At 39.4% G+C, this 20,560-nt stretch overlaps 1 protein-coding gene across 1 annotated transcript; it reads right to left on the bottom strand.

Annotated features, from left to right (window-relative positions):
- Positions 1 to 72: 72 nt before the first annotated feature.
- Positions 73 to 20,545, bottom strand: hspd1 (heat shock 60 protein 1). Its single transcript, XM_080198777.1, has 12 exons — positions 20,412 to 20,545; positions 19,870 to 20,046; positions 12,324 to 12,576; positions 8,877 to 8,959; positions 7,927 to 8,022; positions 7,731 to 7,824; positions 6,887 to 7,055; positions 6,433 to 6,532; positions 2,372 to 2,617; positions 1,632 to 1,806; positions 995 to 1,173; positions 73 to 700 (listed from the first exon to the last, which is right to left on the bottom strand). Exons 2-12 carry the CDS (start codon positions 20,041 to 20,043, stop codon positions 545 to 547), a joined length of 1,725 nt encoding a protein of 574 aa, XP_080054903.1. The 5' UTR covers positions 20,044 to 20,046; positions 20,412 to 20,545; the 3' UTR covers positions 73 to 544.
- Between the last annotated feature and the right edge of the window lie 15 nt (positions 20,546 to 20,560).

The following is a 20,560-nucleotide window of genomic DNA, read 5'->3' as shown; positions in this document are numbered from 1 at the left end:
GCTAGGAAAACTGGTAACAATGCAGCACTTCACTAAGTTTTCCAAACCATAAAACCACTCCAAGTCACAAAACAGAATGATAACCATCTTTTATTTATGGCATTGTTACATGATATAATCTTGTACTGCACTGGAAAGGGTACAGATCTGAGTCTTGTTTTTCACAGAAAACCTGCCTTGATCATTTAACTTGTTACCTATACTTTTTAAAAGTCAGTCCAGTACCATTACAATAAAACCAATGAATTTAAGTATGTGGTTCACACTTCCAGGAATGTACAAATGTTGATTTTATTCAGAATACAAAATAAATTACAATTCTTAGCACTGACAGACAGCAGTAAACAAGTTAGTTATGAGATCCAGCACAGTGCAGGAAAACTCAGCTCCACTAACTTAATTACAAATATTTTGAGCCATTTTCCACAAAGCCTGGTTCATACTCATTCATCTTGTAGTCTTCACGTTTGGAAGCAGCCATTCACTTGGGACCATAAACATGTCAGTCACCTCTTTTCATAAGAAAAGATCTGCAGTAAGGGAATTAAAACATATCACCACCCATACCTGCACCACCCATTCCCCCCATACCACCCATTCCTTGCACCTTATCATCCTTTGGGAGTTCTGTAACTACAGTTTCTGCTGTTGCTAGAAGAGAGGCAACACCCGCTGCATCCAACAAAGCAGTCCTCACTACCTATAAGTGAAAATATACAAGAAAGTTACCAGTTAGTACTCCAGGTTCCATTTAAAACAAGAAAATTGAAAATTTGAGATTCATTCACTTTTTGACTTCTGAACTTCAAGTTGGCCTTCCCAGTTGTAATACTCCATAACACAGCTCAAAGGTGACTTTACTCAAATAGTACCCAAAAGGATACAGGCATTTGAAGTTTAAATAGGAGTCTAATGTAGTGTCTGAAAATAGTAAATGATCATGGCTTGATAGACATCCAGAAATTATAAACAAGTTATAGATCAAATGGTATACCTTTGTAGGATCAATAATCCCTTTTTCAACCATCTTCACAAACTCCCCAGCCATTGCATCATAGCCAATCTCTGGTGGACTCTGCAAGATCTTCTCAACAATTAGACTTCCTTCAACTCCAGCATTTTTGACAATTGTGATAGCTGGTATTTTCAGAGCTTTAGCAACAATTTCAATTCCTGTTGAAATTGGAAAGAAGGTCAGCACATAAAAACATTTACATCATTTAACCACAACTCCTCCACAAATATCCTCAAATCATATGCCAATTACTCAGCTTGGAGATAAAAATACTAAAAACTCCTGCATAGCTACAGATCAATCTTAAAAAGGGACTGCACAGTACAACAAACTAGTTGGGTAGAGCAGAAACAAGTTAGATAACATTGATTGCGAATATTCTTGAATATCAGCCATGGAGCCTAGAAGCAAAATGCTTTTATACAAGTAAAAGCTCATCATGGAAATGTCCTTTGTGACAGTTATTTCAATATCTCCATTTACTGACAAAGCCTTCAACCTTGTCATTTTCAAATATCTTTATGTAACTTGCCTGCTATAGTCAAAGTAATGTTTTTAGTAGCTGAAAATGAATGAGCAAATAGAAAAGCAATTACAGTACTACTGGATCACTTACCAACTTTTTGGTCTTCATTGATTGGTCGGAGAGCATCCAATGCTGGGATGCACCGCAGTAGAGCACATCCACCACCAAGAACAATACCCTCCTCCACAGCGGCTCGAGTAGCATTAAGTGCATCAGTTACTCTGTCTTTCTTCTCATTAACCTCTACGTCACTAGTACCACCAATCTATTCACAATTAAAATCAATGTAGCAGGAAGTATAAATATTAATTGTCATGCTTGTAGGCAAATCACACAACACAAAGCTAAATGCTGACTCTGCAGGTCCACAAATGCCATTGGTAAAGACAGTTTCAACTTGGAAAGTATCAAAGACAAAATTTGGCAATTAACTAAAAGTGGAGGTGGAGGTGTTCAGCTAGTTTCCTTTCTACAGGAAGCTTCAATGTAGACAGGGTCAAGAAAAACAATACTCAGTTAACACCTGCTAAAGTGTATTTGAATTCAGGAAGTCAAAACAATCTTATTGTTGTGGGATCTTGCAATTATTAGCAGATCCAAATGCACAGCTTTCAGGATTAGGCACATTCCTGCCACATTTTGTAGCCATGCTGCACGTTGTATTCCCAATAATGGTTTTTAAGGACACAGCTGAAATTCCCAACTCTTTTGGCATCAGCTCCACTACGATGAATACAAATCCAACTTTCCAACTATAGTTACAGTATCAATATGTACATGGAATTGCATTGTTTGTGCTCACAAATCATGCAAGTCTACAAATTCTTTACCTTGAGCACTGCAACACCATCTGATAATTTAGCCAGCCTTTCATTTAACTTTTCTTTCTCATATTCACTTGTTGTAACATCCAACATTTCCACAATTTCTTGAACACGCTTTTCAATTGCAGTCTTGTCACCTTTCCCTTTCAACAGCATGGTGTCATCTTTGGTGACAACAACTTCACCAACTTTGCCAAAGTCATGCGCCTGGATATCATCAACATTCAGTCCGAGTGCTTCATCTCCAAATACCTACAAACGTTTGCACAGTTAGATGTTTGAGCTCAAGCAGAAATCAAATCATGATGCACTTGTTACGCTCTTCTGCAGAAAAACACAATTCAAGGTTAATCTCTTATTCAACTCTTACAGATGGCATGATGGCTCAGTGCGGGTGGCACAGTGGTTAGCACTGCTATCTCAGAGCACTGGGGACATGGTTCACTTTGGTCAAGGGTGACTGTGGAGTTTGCATGTTGTAGGTGCTCAGTTGAAGTGAATACATCGAACAGACACCATGCACAATTATATTAAAAAATGGATTTAAATGTTTAATAATAACTTGTACATGGAGACATTTAATAACATAATAAAGTCAATATATTCCTATGATTTTAACCCTGTCTCTTCTAAAAAAGTACAGAGTATTGATGCTCAAGAAGTTTACCAAGCTCTATCAATAGGCTTCCTCCTAATGGTTATTGTTTGTATTAGAACTATTCACCAACACAAACAGTAAATCTTCACCCTCATGCTCATATTTCAATAAGAGCCAAGAATAATGATCATAAGCAGGAATCCTGGATATTAGTTCACTTAGTACAATCAGGGATCAAGCCAGACAATGCATTTGCCCACGATTCAGTGTGTGCCATAGTTTAAAAAGTGTTATTTAGGTAAAAATACACTATATTTACAATAGTTATACAGTGAATGCATTATATCTGAAGAGGTTATCATTAGTGTTGAGGAAAGGGAAAACATTCTTGACCACAAATCATCCCCCACCATGACCACCCCACTTTAAATCCTAAAATATATCCTGATCTTTTTTTCCTTCAAATTTTTACAATTCCATCTCTGGTAGAAAAGTGTTAAACAAGCCTGATTTCTTTAGCACACAGTTGATTTAAAGTTTTATTTGACATTTAAATTATGAATGGATGGATCTTAGCAGATAGAAATAGACTTGCTAGTGAAGATTAAAGTAAATAATTTAGGACAAGGAGGAAAAACACAGCACTGAGGCATTGTAGTGTGCATTATTGTAATTAGTGATTACTGTAGAGACCATGTAAACATTTAAGAAAAGGTAACTGGTTAAGGAAACGAAGGCTGGCTGCACATAGGATTAGGATTTACTGCTTGTAAAGAGATGGATTAGGTCAATAATCCACTTGTCGTAGTTCCATCAATACTGAACAGTATCAAACCTCAAAATGAGGTTTGATGCCAATCTGTATCACGTTTACTCAAATTTCAGGCTTTAGTCTGCAGAGGCCTCAAAATCATAATCTCTCAAAAACAAGGTTCAGAAAATAAATTCAAATTTATACGCCGAATATTAAAGATAGAAGGATGGTAGGAGATGAGGTCCTTAATGCAATTACTGTCACTAGAGAGGTAGTGCTCGATAGACTAATGGGACTGAAGGTAGACAAGTCCCCGGGACCGGATGGAATGCACCCTAGGGTTCTGAAAGAAATGGTAGAGGTGATAGCGGATGCCTTAGTAATTATTTATCAAAATTTGCTGGACTCTGGGGAAGTGCCGGAAGATTGGAAAATGGCTAATGTCACGCCGCTGTTTAAAAAAGGTAGCAGACAAAAGGCAGGGAATTATAGGCCGGTTAGCTTAACGTCCGTAGTTGGAAAAATGCTAGAATCCGTCAAAGAAGAAATAGCGAGACACCTAGAAAGAATGGTTTGATCAAGCAGATGCAGCACAGAATTGTGAAGGGAAGTCGTGTTTAACGAACTTATTGGATTTCTGAGGATGTGACTAGTGCGGTAGACAGAGGGGAACCGATGGATGTGGTGTTTCTAGATTTTCAAAAGGCGTTTGATAAGATGCCTCACAAAAGGGTGCTGCAAAAGGTTAGGGTGCATGGAGTTGGGGGTAAGGTGTTAGCGTGGATTGAGGATTGGTTATCTAACAGGAAGCAGAGAGTTGGAATCAATGGGTGCTATTCTGGTTGGCAGTTGGTGACTAGTGGAGTGCCGCAGGGATCAGTGCTGGGGCCTCAACTGTTTACCATTTACATAGACAATCTGGAGGAGGGGGCGGAGTGTAGGGTAACAAAATTTGCCGACGACACAAAGATGAGTGGAAAAGCAAATTGTGTGGAAGGCGCAGAAAGTCTGCAGAGAGATCTGGATAGGCTGAGTGAGTGGGCGAGGACCTGGCAGATGGAGTATAACGTTAGCAAATGTGAGGTTATCCACTTTGGAAGAAATAATAGTAGGAGGGATTATTTAAAGGGTGAAAAGCTGCAGCATGCTACAGTGCAGAGGAACTTAGGGGTCCTTGTGCACGAATCGCAAAAACTCAGTCTGCAGGTACAGCAGGTGATCAAGAAGGCGAATGGAATGTTGGCCTTTACAGCGAGGGGGATAGAATATAAAAGCAGGGAGGTCTTGCTGCAACTGTACAGGGCACTGGTGAGGCCGCAACTGGAGTACTGTGCGCGGTTTTGGTCACCGCATTTGTGAAAGGATATATTTGCCTTGGAGGGAGTACAGAGAAGGTTCACTAGGCTGATACCAGAGATGAGGGGATTAGCCTATGAAGAGAGATCGAATAGACTGGGTCTGTACTCGTTAGAGTTTAGAGGCTGAGGGGGGATCTTAGAGACAAATAAGATAATGAGGGGGCTAGATAGGGTAGAGGTAGAGAGATTCTTCCCACTTAGAAAGGATAGCAGAACTAGAGGGCACAGCCTCAAAATAAGGGGGGGGGGGGGGAGAACAGTTTAGATCCAAGTTGAGGACGAACTTCTTCACTCAAAAAGGATGGTGAATCTCCAGAATTCTTTGACCATTGAAATGGTGGAGGCTACCTTGCTGAATATATTTAAGTCACAGGTAGATAGGTTTCTGATAGACAAGGGAATTAAGGGTTATGGGGAGAAAGCAGAAGTGGAACTGATCCACTTCAGCCATGATCTTATTGAATGACGGGGCAGGCTCGAAGGGCTAGGTGGCCTACTCCTGCTCCTATTTCTTATGTTCTAAATTCAGATTACTTTAACTGATTTTGAAACAAACTCCCTTTTGAACCAACCTCAAACATTTATAATTTCCTTTAGGCAACTATTTCTCAATTGAGAAAAGCAGTGAAGCCCAAACCACATCAAATCTACAGAGACAGTCAAATATTCAAGGTCAAATACTTTAATTGCTGTCTTGATGTGTATTGTGTTTTGGCTACTGTATTTTAATTTTCCACCAGCAAAATTTATCCAAGTTTTACATTTGTACGTCATTAAGACAATCTTCCTCAATTCTGAACTGACCAATCCTCAAGTCCTTTCTCACACTGTATATATGGGAGTATTTCAGTTTGTACATTTGAACTTCAATTTCACTACCAATAACTTAAATACTCAAGTTCAATTGTGCAAGTTAACCCAAAATCAGTGGCTACTCAAGTAATGTATTAACCTGGATAATGTGGTAATAATGGTGAAATGGTCAGCGTTCACTTTGACAGACAGCAACTTCTGGAACCTACATATTGTGTGAATTACAGGAATCCACAACTTGCTGGCAGTGATTTTACGCTTCTCCACAGGGTACATTTACAAAGCAATTAGAAATTACTGAACTGATGAAAACGTGTACTTTTCAAAGTATTAGTTTCATTGTTAAAAAAAAGAGCCTGGGAAAGTTAGACCTGTTGAATGAAATAGCTGTTTTCAAACAGTCCCAAGTTTATAACTAATGCTGAACATTTTTTGGATACATACATGGAATGTCAAATTTCTCCATGATGTTTTGAAAAGCTTTTGCCTTAACCCCCATGTCTCAATTTCTTATTTTTGCTCCAAGCATTATTTGACTACTCACCGTACCACCAGTAGCGATGGCCATGTCCTTCAGTTGGTTCTTTCTGTTGTCACCAAATCCAGGTGCTTTAACAGCCACAACTTGCAAGCCAACCTTCAGCCTGAATGGAGGAAAAATGTACAGAATATAAATCAGTTTTAAAACATTTTAATTGAAAGAAAAAACTAAGGTGATAGAATTTAACAAATCCAAGTTATTTCAGGAACTAAAATACCTAATGGTTTTGCAATCATTTAGCAAACTACTAATGGTGTTCAGGATGAAAGCAGATTGTTGTTTTTTGGGGGTTGGGCAGGGGGGGTGAATTCTCATGACGATACTACATATCAATTCATCCCAATTATTGTATACAAAACACATTAATTTTGATCTATTACCCAAAACATAATAAGCATATATTTATAAAGTATATTTTTCTAGGTCTCCCAAGTTGAAGGAAAGCAGGAAAACTAACCTATTCAAAACCAATGTGCTGAGTGCTTCTCCATCAATATCTTCAGCAACAATAACTAGAGGTTTACGGTGTGCATTGGCAATCTCCAAGGCAGGCACGATGGACTGTACATTTGAGATTTTCTTTTCACTAAGCAGAAGGTATGCATCTTGGAATTCACATTTTTGCCCTGTTAAAAGTTAGGAGTATGTTAATTTTTTTATTGTAAATACATCACCATTCTCAATAACTGACCAAATCAGCAACTGGGAATACTCAAGTACTCAAAATCCAACCCAAAGTGTTGAGTTCAAGTACCAGCTAAAACTCATTTGATCTATCTCTCAATGGGGAATAGCAAGAGGAAAAATGGCAGCCAAGAATAATCTATCAAACCTTTAAATGGACTATTTTTTCTTACATTTCGACTAAATCACATATTGCCAAGATGTAGGCAAGTTACCTAGTTAGTTTAAAGCAGAGATGACAATCACTCAAAGATAAAGGCTAAGTACCTTTGATGGCAAAATAGTTCAGCAAAACTCACTAAGTTTGCACAAAGAAAGGATACTCGGCAAAATACCAGATGACCTTTTAAAAAATAAATTCCACCTTAACATATGGATATCACTGCCAAGGGCATCATTTAATTTCTACCCCTTAGAAAAGAAGATGCTGAGATTTGTGTCTCTGCAGCCCACATAGCTGGTATTCTCAAAGCTGTGAGGTAGGCAGTTCCTGGACATTGACCCAGCAATGTTCAAGGAATCTTTATAAGAAAGGGAAAGCAGAAAGGATGCTGTGGTTCTGACCTGGGAATGTTTGTTTTAAGTTGTAATAGAGGCAGTTTGGAAGAATTACATACCTTTAGCAGTGTTGATGAAGTATGGCGAGATGTAACCTCTATCAAATTTCATTCCTTCGATGAGTTCAAGCTCATCATGGAGTGTTTTACCATCCTGTTCACACAAAAGGCAAAGAGACCTTCAGAACAATACTTTTTTTAAAAAAGCGTTGAAGTATAGGAATAGAGATTGAACTCTCCTATCTATTGTACTCACCTTGACAGTGATGACACCCTTTCGCCCAACTTTCTTCATTGCATCAGAGATAAGTTCACCAATTTCCTTGTCTCCATTGGCTGAAATAGTTGCTACCTATAACAAAAGGCAAGAAAGTCATTTTTTCTCCCAAGAACACTGGTTACAAGTTACAGAATAGTTAAGGAGACAGTTAGGCTATATTGCAGCCATCAATAACTGCAATCATATACAATAATGTTGATACTGGTTTGTGAGGTTAAAAAAGTTGCTAGACAATCAACCTTACAACAAATGACATCAACAACTACCAATTTAAAGGTGAAACATTATCTACACAATCATTTGTTATGAGGGATGAAAGCTAGGGTCTACGTTTCATTAAGTTATTGACCCAGAATTCTGCTATAAATTTGCCATCAGCCCTGCTAATAGAAAGATGTTCAGTCACAGCAGGGAAACAGGAGCAGCTCCAGGATCAATTTTCAGATCAATAAAAGAAATATATTCCCGAAGCTTGCATTGAGCTCAGACAGAACAATACAGAAGGCCAAAGATGGAGAGCTGAGTAGGGCAGCAGTAACTAGAATTTGTCTACTTATATGAAAAAAAAATCAATCCTACACATTTTACAGAAACCTACAAAACAAGTCTTAATTTTGCCATTTCAAGTAAAAGCCTGAGCCAGTGTGTTATATTTTGAATAACCTTAAATTTTCAAGTGTGCAGTTATATATGGCTAAGTTATGGAAAAACCAAAAACAGCAGCACAGACTCTTGCAGATAGCCCTCTCAGTTATGTGTTACTTAGAAATTAGAAACAAGAGTATGCCATTTGGCCCTCCAAACCTGCGGAGCCATTCATTTTGATCATGGCTGATCATCAAATTCAATATCCTACTTTCCCCCATATCTCTTGATCCCTTTAGCCCCAAGAGCTATATCCAACAGAAAATGAAAACAGAAAATACCTGAGCAATTTCTTCTGGGGTTGTAACTGGTTTGGACATTTTTTTCAGCTCACCAATTACAGTATCTACAGCCAGCATTACACCTATAAAAAAGTTAAAATTAATGGGTACATTAAAATTGTTTATAGTTTTGCAATTTGTTAAAATTGCCAGCGGACTTTTTTAAAAACCAGTCTGCAGAAATTCCATTGCATACCAAATGTTTCAAATTTGTAGTCTTACCTATGACTGGACATTACTAGGCAACCTTCCCATTTGTAGCAGTCTTTTAGAATTATAGGTAACATCAGACAATAAAGTTGATCCAATGTCATTTTGACATAGTTTCCTTGCTTATGTAGATTGTTGACCCATTATTTTAAAATAAAAAAAACTCAGTATTTGATCTTTTTGGCATTTCAGTATTTCCTGAAAGTCTCACATTTGCCACAATGACTTTCTGGGTATGTGCATTTGTTTATCTGGTTCCTGACCGTCTTCACTAATTTCCCAAATACAGCAACACATCACTTTGAGCAGCAGGTTACTTGATGATAAACAACCAGTGTTGATTATTCTTAACACCAGCATTTTGGAAAGGCTCCTGGAAAAATAATAGGCAATTTCACCAGAGATTTGTTTATTTTAAAAATTTTATTTTGATCAATCTTGGTCAATTTTCATTTATTCCAATTTTTACGTGCAGTGTATTTTTAAACGTGTGTGATAAATATTCAAGCTCAAAATTCACTGCTGTCTTTTTATGGCATTTAATTCAAAGATTGCTTTTTAATACAAGTTAACATACAGACCAGGAATGAAGTCACAGGGAAAGGTGATTTTCAGCTTACTTTCAAGTAAAATACAAAGTTGGTTCTTCCCTACAAGTTACTATAAAAGGTTCCATGGCTACTCCAACAGCAAGTGAGGAGGGCCTTACAGTACTGTATTCTGATCACTTGATGGTGCTGCATAGTAAAACAGCAGCACTTAGTGGTCAGAATTGTTGTTCCAATCAATATTAATTGCTTAACATGTACAAAGCAGCAGCTTGTAAGAGATATTACAGAAAAATGTTGCATGTACTATGCCAATTATACAGCTCAGTTGCAAGAAAATTTTATTAATTTGGAGAATGCAATTTAACAACTGAATACCATAAATTCAAATGTGACAAATGCAAATAATGTTCCAAAGGAGAAGGATTGGATCAGGGCCAACAAGTGCTGCAAGGGAACAGACAGTGTAGAAATTTAAATTAAAAAACTGCTCTTAAAACAGTTCATATTTTACATTAAAAACTAATACAAGTCATTTGCCCACATCCCCTTTTAGGGCAAGTCTGTTGGGCATCAGCATTCCTCAAAAAAAAATCAAGAAACCTAAAAAAGCTGAAGGCTGTCTGAATTTATGGTAAAATCTGGGCAGGGATAAGGAATTGGAAGGAGAAAAGAAAGCAAGTGGCAGGTATGTGTTGGTGAGTGAGTGAGCCAGGGTGGGTCCAGAGAGATTAATACCAAATACAGTCATCTAAAATCTGGCACTGTGACCCCATTAGTATCCAAATCTATTCAATACATTGGATTTGGAAAGCTAACACAAAGTAGTCAAGATCACAGATGGTATTCAACAAGGGAGCTGCTGAGATGAACAAAACAGCCAGCAACTGACAAAAGGAATTTGATAAACCGATTGTTGGATGACTCAACAGCAGGTGAAATTCCAAACTTTTAAATTCAAGATGCTGACAAGATATTGTAAACATTCGATGAATGACATAGGTCTGTTCAGAAGAGAGATATCTAGCAAAGTAATAACTTCAACACAAACACCAAATCACTCAAAAGCAGCAATTTAAAAACACTGATAAGAAAACCAATTATTATTGCAGGCCCAAATATGTCAGCTGTCATGCTGAAACCGTCCCAAATGGGCCGAGTGAATCCAGAATACCCATTCAACGTTGATCACCCGAAGCATAAACAAAAAGCCATTGAGACAGCACAGAAGAGCCAAAGCCCAATTACTGGTGTCAAAGGAAAGAGGTGCAAGGAAAAAAAACTTGAAGAATCTGGGCTCTTAATCTAAACAACTACTTATCAACAATCTTCTGTATTAGCAGCTACATGGTTGCAGTGTGCTAGTGAAGGAGAAAAATACAGGAATGCAGATATGTTATCCTAAATGAAAGAGTGAAAATCACTGCAGTGATATCAACCTTGAAGAGCCTTTCACGTGCGAATTCAGTTAAACAGTGCCATAGCCAAACACACCTTGTGCTCACCCATTGCCACAAACATTCCCACAGAAGTCATACTGGTTCGTTTCCACCCCCCACCACAACCCCAACATTAAAAACGGAGTGTGTTAGCCAAACAGAAGTCAACTGTAACATCCTTATCTTCACCCTAGAGATCCAACAGCCTCAGAGACCAAGCATTGTAATGCTCAGAACCTCCATCTCAAAATATAGGTGAATGAATAACTTCAAGAGATGAACACCAGTACAGTATTAATTCAAATTAAACACCAACTCTCAGAGAATACAACAGTGAATGTAATACTGGACCACACCAAACTGTCTCCAATAACATTACAATAGTGAGTTATTTAGCAATGGATAACTTAACCATTTGAGAGATTTGATATTTTACTTTTAGTTCCAAATGGTACATTTTTCAGAGAATAGTTTTTTTTATTAAACCATAAGACTTTTGGCTACATCAGTGTAAGTTTACTGGAGATTTTGTCCTCGTGTTTTAAACTAAAAAAAAAGGGCGGCATGGACAAGTTAGGCCGAAGGGCCTGTTTCCATGCTGTAAATCTCTATGATGTCAAGATTAAATGCATTTTTCAGGATAAAAAGGCTGGAAGAGAGCATATACATGGAGGACAACTCAGGCAGCGAGCAAAAGGTGTCATCCAAATGTTTCCTGTGGGGTTTTTGTTATGTGGCTTTTCTTCCCCTCGTGCATAGCAAGTTCCAGATGCTTCAAGGCCATGCACCCATTCAGTTTAAAGGAACATTGATATTAAAAACATCCTATGGTACTATTCAGAGAACAGTGATTTATCTTAAGCGCTCTTACCAACATCACCTTCCCTCCTCTTACCTTTTCCCACGTTGCATGGGATAGCCACAATGTTGGTCTGATTTGGTGGATGGTTTTACAGCTGGATGCTCTTCCTGCCATCAACCCACTCTATTTATCCAGATTGGGATCAACAAAACACACTGGTTTGCCCACACCAGGTGGACTTAACTAACACCACCAAAACAACAAATTAGTTCTTCATGTCACTACAGTATGGAGCACACTGCTGTTTATTTCAATTATTTAGAAAACCACAAATGCTCAATATACATCAGGAGGATGAGGTGTTCAGGTTGGAAAATGCATACTTTGTTAAATATCACAAATATTATAAGAATTAGGTAATCACTGAGAAAAAGCATCAAAAACTAACCTCGTCTTATCTCCACCGGATTAGCTCCTTTACTGATTTTCTCAAACCCTTCTTTAGCGATGGCTCTTGCAAGAACTGTTGCTGTGGTGGTTCCATCACCTGCCTCTTCATTTGTGTTGTTGGCAACATCTTGTACTAGCTTAGCACCGATGTTTTGGTACTTATCTTTTAAGTCGATTGCTTTAGCTACCGTTACTCCATCTTTTGTCACTTTAGGACTTCCCCAACTCTGTTCTAGAATAACTGTTCGACCCTAGATGAAAATAGTAAACACGTTGGGCTACTATTAATTATACGTGTACTACATTCAGTTTTTTAATTTCCTCAATACTAAGTACTGCTGTACAGCTGTATGGTTCCAGACTCCTTCAGCCTTTGAGCACCTTGCAGAAATGGTAAATCTTTAATGCACAAGTCTTGACTAAAGTTACTTAGACACTCACGCAGGACCAGTCGGTCAAAGTGAGATTTCAGCCGGAGTAAAGGAATCAGGAATTTGGAATGGAGTGGGAATTCAGTGCTGAGGAGAAAGAGGTGCTTATTTTTGGAAAGAGCAGAGAGGCTGACCTGCGAGGGAGTCTTGAGGGCAAGTGAGAGGTAGAAATAAATGGAACCGTGACATCACAGATGTCAGCAGTTAAGTGATTGGCTGGTGACTTGGCATTGTAGTTGTTGTTGGAAGTTAACTTAAGAGTTAAGTAATGACAGGAGATTTCAAACCCGTGTCACACTCCTCTTGTGCTATGTGGGAATTCAGTGACCCTTCCAGTATCCTTGGTCCATCATGTCAAGTACTATGTCCAACTGCAGCGCCCATTAGATCACTTGATGGCTCTGGAGCTGATGAATTCACTTTGAACGTGCTAGCCATGACTACCTCAGCATTGTGGATGCTCCAGTGAGTTGGTCACACTACAGATTAAAATTACTGAAGGAGATAGGAAATGGTGACATCAGACAGAAGAGTAGGAAGGTAGTGGGTCCCGTGCAGTCATCTCTCTAGAACAGACGTACCATTTTGGATACTGTTGGGCTTGCCAGGAGAAGGTGGCAACAGCCAGATTCATGGCACCGTAGCTGGCTCTGCTGTACAGGAGGCCAGGAAATAAGAGTGGCAGAGTTATGGTGATAGGGGACTCAATTGTAAGGGAAATGTGGAGATGCCGGCATTGGATTGGGGTGGGCACAGTAAGAAGTCTCACAACATCACATTAAAATTTGACAAGATTATTTGGTAGCATGAGCTCGTGGAGCACTGCTCGAGGTCTGAAAGCTCGTGCTACCAAATAAACCTGTTGAACTTTAACCTGGTGTTGAGAGACTTCTTACTGTAAGGGAAATGGACAGGTATTTCTGAGGACGCAAACAAGACTTCACGATGATATGTTGCCTCTCTGGTGCAAGGGTCAAGAATGACTGAGCAGCTGCAGGACATGCTGGAGAGGGAGGGTGAACAGCCACCTGTTGTGGTTCATATACACACCATGATATAGGTTAAAAAAAAGATGAGTCCTACAAGCTGAATTGAGAGTTAGGACTTAAAATTGGACCTCAAAATTAGTAATCTCAGGATTGCTATCAGTGCCACATGCTAGTCACAGTAGGAAAGTCAGGATAGCCAAGATGACCATGTGGCTTGAGAAATGGTGCAAAAAGGAGAGCTTCAAATTCCTGGGACATTGGAAACGGTTCCAATGGCTAAGTGGGACCAGCACAAAATCGGTCTGCAACAGTGGATGCTCTGCACCCGGACAGGACTGGAACCAATGTCCTAAGGGGAGCTGGCGATGTTGGGGAGGGCTTAAACTAGCACGCAGGGAGCCGGGAACCAAAGGGGTAAGTCAGAGGGAAGTGGAGACAGAAACAAAAGACAGTAAGGGGAAAAGCAGAGAAACCAAAGTCAAAAATAAAAAAGAGCCAGTCAGAGGGTGAAGAACTCAGTGAATGGGTACAGTAAAAGAGAAATAAAATAAAATGACAGTGCACAAAATGTGACCAGACAGATGGTCTGAGAAAGCAGAGTAAAGAGTCTCACAACACCAGGTTAAAGTCCAACCGTTCATTCGATAGTAAACCCACAAACTTTTGGAAATGCTGTTCCTTCATCAGGTGTGTGCCTCCATATGCCCTTCTCTGATCAGAACCTTCCACACACCTGACGAAGGAACAGTGGGTTGTGGGTTTACTATCAAATAAACTGGTTGGACTTTAACCCAGTATTGAGACTTTTTACTGTGTTTACCCCAGTCCATTGCCAGCACCTCCACATTCTGAGAAAGCAGGGCAGAGAGCAAGGAAAGTCTAGATTAAACTCCATTTATTTCAATGCAAGAGCTCTGACAGGCAAGGCAGATGAACTCAGCATGGATAGGTATGTTGGACTGGGATATTATAGCTCTACTGATACATGGCTAAGGGAGTGGCAGGACTGGCAACTCAATATTCTAGCATCCCGAAAGCTACAGCAGAGGGGAAGGGGTGTGTTTTTGATTAGGGAAAATATCACAACAATACTGAGAGGGGATGCATCCAAGGATTCGCACATTAAGCCAAATGGGTAGAACTGAAAAATAAAGAGAGATCGCTTTGGTAGGACTATGCTACAGGCCAGCAAATAATCAGCAGGAAATTAAGGAGCAAATATGTAAGGACATTACAGACAACTGCAAGAAAAGTAGGATGGTAATAATGGACTTGAACTTTCCCAACATTGACTGGGGCAGCCATAGCTTTAAGGTCTTGGATGGACAGAAATTTGTTGTGTGTTCAAGAGGAATTTCTCATTTACTGTGTGGAGATATGGATGATCCGACTAGGGAAATAAGAAAGGGCAGGTGACAGAAGTGTTAGTGAGTGATTGCGTTGGGACCAATGACCATAATTCCATTAGTTTTAAACTAACTATGGAGAATGATATGTCTGGCCTAAAAGTTGAAATTCTAAATTGGGTCAAGGCCAATTTTGATGGTATTAGACAGGAACTTTCAAAAGTTGATTAGGGAAACCTGTTGGCAGGTGAAGGGATGTCTAGTAAGTGGACGGCTTTCAAGTGTGTCAACCAGGATTCAGAGTAAGCATATTCCTTTCAGAGTGAAGGGCAAGGCTTATAGAAGTATGGAACCCAGATCAAAAAGGAGGAGGCATATGACATGGATAGGCAGCTGGGATCAAGTGGATCCCTTGAAGAGTAAGGAGAGTGTAGGAGTAGAGTTAAGAGAAATCAGGGGAAAAAGATGGAATTCTCTTTTGGTTCATTCAAAGCAAAGAGCTTCTACAAATACATAAAGGGCAAAAGAGTAACTACAGAGAGAGTAAGGCCTCTTAAGCATCAACAAGATCATTTATGTGCAGATCCACAAGAGATGGGTGAAATCCTAAGTGAACATTTCTCACTGGTTCTTACTGTTGAGAAAGGCATGGATGTTGGGGAAAATAAAGAGTGATGTCTTCAGGAGTGTACATTTACAGAGGTGGTGGTGCTGGAAGTCTTAAAGCGCATCAAGGTAGATAAATCCCCAGGACCTGATGAAAATGTATCCCAAGACATTCTGGGAGGCTAGGGAAGAAATTGCAGGTCCTCTAGCAGAGATATTTGAATCTTCAGGGGAGGTGCCTGAAGATTGGAGGATACCCATCTGTAGTGGGCAAGAAGGTATTCTGAGAGACATGATCTCCAGCTATTTAGAGAGGAAAGGACAGATTAGGGACAGTCAGCATGGTTTTAAGTGTGAAAAAAAATCTCAAAATGATGTGAATGAGAATTTAGGAGCCTGGTTAGTAAGTTTGCAGATGACACCAAGATTGGTGCATAGTGGACAGTGAAGAAAGTTATCTCCAATTGCAACAGGATCTTGATTAATTGGGTCAGTGGGCTGACGAATGGCAGATAGAGCATTGAGGTGATGCATTTTGGTAGACTGAATCAGGGCAGGACCTACCCAGTTAATGGTAGGACGTTGGGGAGAGTCATTGAACAAAGATCTAGAAATACAGGCTCATAGCTCCTTGAAAATGGAGTCTCAGGTAGACAAGGTGGTGAAGAAGTCATTTGGCATGCTTGGTTTCACTGGTCAGAACACTGAATACAGGAGTTGGAATGTCTTGAAATTGTACAAGACATTAGTATGGCCATACTTGGAATACGGTGTACAGTTCTGGTCACCCCATTATAAAAACGATATTAAACTAGAAAGGTTTACTAGAATGCTACTTGGACTTGACAGTTTGAGTTGTAAGGAGACTAGGTCTTTTTTCCCTGGAGCATAGGAGGATTAAGAATTATCTTTTAGAGGTCCATAAAATAACGAGGGACATAGATCAGCTAGATAGTCGACGCCTTTCCCCAAAGATAAGAGAGTCTAAAACAAGAGCATAGGTTTAAGGTGGGAGGGGGGAGATACAAAAGGGTCCAGAGGGGCATTTTCTTCCCCCAGAGGGTGGCGATCATCTTGAACAAGCTGCCAGAGGGAGTAGTAGAGGCAGGTATAATTTTGTCTTTTAATAATAATTTAGATAATTACATGGGTATAGAAGGATATGGGCAAAGTGCAGGCAACTGGGACTAGCTTAGAGGTAAAAATTGGGCAGCATGGACAAGTTGGGCCAAAGGGCCTGTTTCCATGTTGTAAAGTTCTGATTCTAAATGGTTACTGTTTGACGAACAGGCCACAAACTGGTCGAAAGCAATATCTGACAAATTCACTTTGGAAATCATAGGCTTAACTGACTACAAAGCTGTCAGTTAACATCTCAGTTTGCAAGTAATGGAATATTTTCTGGTAAGCATGGTGCTAAAACCCCAAATCACAATATGGAATACTTTGGCCATTTTTCAACAATGTGGTTTGACTGACCGCTTGTTTAAAAAGAGAGTCAACTGCTCAAGCATGGATTCTGGTCATTTGAAAAATTATCAAATTGAAAACTGGCCCAAAATACTAAGCAATTTAATGGTATGCCTGGTTTTTCAAACACATTCTTACTCCTTAGTATTCGAAGTCTTTCTGATCTGTTCAGGTACCAAGAAAGGCTACAAAATCCAGAACGCAGACTTGAACCAAAGCACAGAAGAGATCTATTCTGCATAGTAGGCCAAGTACAGAAAGATTACTTATTTAAGTTGACTAAGATAACCCACTGGGGTTGACTAGCCTTAATGTGCTTTGCTACAGAATATACCAAAAATTGTACAAATTATACCACACAATTCGCAAAACCATGATTTGTCTTCTGTGGAATAAGCAACTTATGTTTAACTAGCATCTTGAACATAATGAAACATCTCAATGTGCTTCACAGCAGCATTATGAAAGAAAATGACAGTTAGCCACACGAGGAGATATTATAACAGATAACAAAAAAATTGATCAAAGAGTTAAATTGTCCCTTAGGTGTCTCAAGATTACAGGTAAGGGGAATTTGTGGGGTAAATATGTGGAATTACAGGGATAAGGCCTGGGTAATATGCTCTGCAGGAGAGTTCATTAAGTTCCCTGTGAAGTTGACTATGAATGAGGGGAGCCATTAGGCAAAAGCAGAGTGCTTTCATGTGTCCTTGATGCTTCTTTAGAGCAAGTGAATTTTTGCAAAGGTGATTATGATGCATCGTATTCAGAATGTTTTAATTCCAAGGCATCACGATTACATAAATATGATCTTAAATCATTTTTCCACTGCCTAAGTTCATGCTTAAAGAATTCCTGTTGGCTTCTGCCAACGAATGACTGTTTTTCTGCTCTTTTGTAAACCCATGAGGACATTCTTAAAACCTGGAGTGAATTTTATAATGCGACTGTACCCAAACTAATCGGCACAGTAGAACCCATTCTAATGGGTTGCAAAGCCCAAGGAGTAGAAAGCCCAACTCAGTAACTCATTTGGACAATGTTTACCATGCTTTGTATAATTAATAGTATAACAGTAAATTAGTGATAAAATAGCAAGAACAAGCTATGTTCCTGCTGAATTCCTGAGCCGAAAGGAGGATTGGAGAAGAGATATCAATGGTCTATGAAATCAGCAACATGTAATACACAACCCCAAACTCAGCTGTTCTTCAGAAGCTGAGGAATTGTGTTTTAAAATGCAATTCCAATTCCTATTCAAAAGAGAACCAGTGAAATTGAGGTGTTGTGGGACATTAGTGGCTTTTCCAAACAGGACAACACGGCAGGTAAAGTAAATGTACTTAGACCACCATCGTGTAAATAAAAACAATTTACTCGAGACTGGAGGTAAATAGTGGCTTTAGTCAAGACTGAATATTAACACTTAAAATCACAGGAGAAACCTTTGCATTGCTTTCATTGAATTTCTGTTAAAGCTTTCAACCTAACATCTTGTGAACAAACTGCCAGCTATTGGTGTATACACCAATTCTTTGATTTTATCTAAGATGAAAATTTGCTACAAGAATCAGTGATAGATGAGAGCTTCTTTTTCTAAAAGGTGGAGATAAGTATATCCATTGTCATGCATTTAATGTGGCACGGAGGCACAATGGTTAGCACTGCTAATTCTCAAGGCCAGGAACCTTTGATTTGATACATGTATAAATGTATTATTTCTTGCCTGCTACACAGACAAAACATTACCATTTATAGAAAATGAAATGAGTGTAAACTGTAGTGTTACAGTCATAGCTAGGCTATAGAGAAAGATCAATTTAATGCAAGGCAAGTCCTTTCAAAAAGGAGCAGGGAAGAAGCTGTTGTTGAGTGGGTTGGTACATGACCTCAGACTTTTATATCTTTTAAGTCTGCATGTTCTCCCATGCCTGTATGGGTTTCCTCCCATAGTCCAAAGATGTGCAGGTTAGGTTGATTGGTCATGGTAATTTGTCTCCTAGATTAGGCAAGGGGAATTTGTGTGGTAAATATGTGGGATTATAGGGATAAGGCTTGGGTAATATGCTCTGTAGGAGAGTTGATGCAGACTTGATGGGCCGAATGGCCTCCCTCTGCACCGTAGGGATTGTATGAATGCCTTTGTTAAGTGTAAGATTTTCCAACATTTTCTTTGTTGTTGATAGTGTTGGATTCGCACGTGAACTTCTGTGGTTTGGTTTTGAGTAGACAATCCGAAAACATGAGTTTCCATGCAAGCCCGACCGCAGACCTCCACATCCTCCAACCCCGGCAAAAAAAACACAAAACCTCACGTGCATAAAGTGTGTCTACTGAGTGAAACCCTCTGGTCAGTTAGTATAAATCACTACCCACTTGTTTTGAAGGGAAGTTCATGATATGATATATTGAAGAAAATAACAATGTTGCGACTGTAAACTGCAGCACAACAAACATTTCTGAAAATTCTCAAATAACTGGGTATTCCACCAATTATCCATTACCAAACGGATTAATCGAATACCAAAAAAAAACTAAAACTTATGTCCAAAAATAATAATCCTCCAACAGCAGATGTTATGCATTAACGCCGGCATTATGCATTACACAACCTAGGCTGATCAACATAAGTATAATAAGAATATTTCTAGAACACCAAACTATTTAGCTCCAGCCCGTTAAGGACATGGCAGAATCCTGACCTTTGGTCCCATCGTAACTGCTACAGCATCAGCGAGAAGATCGACTCCTTTCAACATCAGAGCCCGGGCTTCAGATCCAAATTTCACATCCTTGGCATAGGCTCTGGTGAGATGTGGTGCAAGTAGACGAGACAGGGGTCTTGCCTGGCGCAAAACGGTTGGCAAACGGAGCATTGTCTACAACAGAAAAAAAAATCAACTTTTCAGCCACACACTAAAATTTAGAAGAGGCTGAGAGATGGGAGGCTGCAACATGGGCCTCTCCACATGTCACCAGCGGACACACGTCACAAGGTCAAATTAAAGTAGCGCATGATTCCGCAAAATCATGGAAATGCACGAAAAGATAACGACTCAACTTCTACAGCATCTAGATCCGTAAAAACGTGCAGTTGTCGGTCAGTCTGTAATAAGATATCCAGCAATGGAGCCTGGTTCCTGCACTTCATTCATTGACCGATTTTATTTGCAACAAAAAAAAAGACGGATGCAGTTTGCAAAATGTATTTTACCGAACTGATTTTCCAATAATCCATACTTACTGATTTGGTTTATTTAAAAAAAAACAAAAAAAAAGTAGTTATTCAGACAGTTCCAGCCCTGCCTTCAGACCGGTTCTGCAACTACGCACAAACTGCACGATTCGCGGGACTGGCTCTGTCTATGGGAGCACGTGGGCCCGCCCGGGGGA

Source organism: Carcharhinus amblyrhynchos, chromosome 11, assembly GCF_965287045.1.
Source record: "Carcharhinus amblyrhynchos chromosome 11, sCarAmb.v2.hapA, whole genome shotgun sequence".
NCBI classification, from domain to species: domain Eukaryota; kingdom Metazoa; phylum Chordata; class Chondrichthyes; order Carcharhiniformes; family Carcharhinidae; genus Carcharhinus; species Carcharhinus amblyrhynchos.
Note: the sequence above shows the minus strand (reverse complement) of the source record. Positions and strands in the feature narration are given on the sequence as shown.

Coding starts and splice junctions, on each gene's coding strand:
- hspd1 (XM_080198777.1), bottom strand. CDS start 20,043: ATGCTCCGTTTGCCAACCGTTTTGCGCCAGGCAAGACCCCTGTCTCGT. Junction 1,807..2,371: donor ATGGTGTTGCAGTGCTCAAG/GTAAAGAATTTG, acceptor AATTGTGAATAG/ATTGGTGGTACTAGTGACGT. Junction 1,174..1,631: donor CAATGAAGACCAAAAAGTTG/GTAAGTGATCCA, acceptor CAATTTCAACAG/GAATTGAAATTGTTGCTAAA.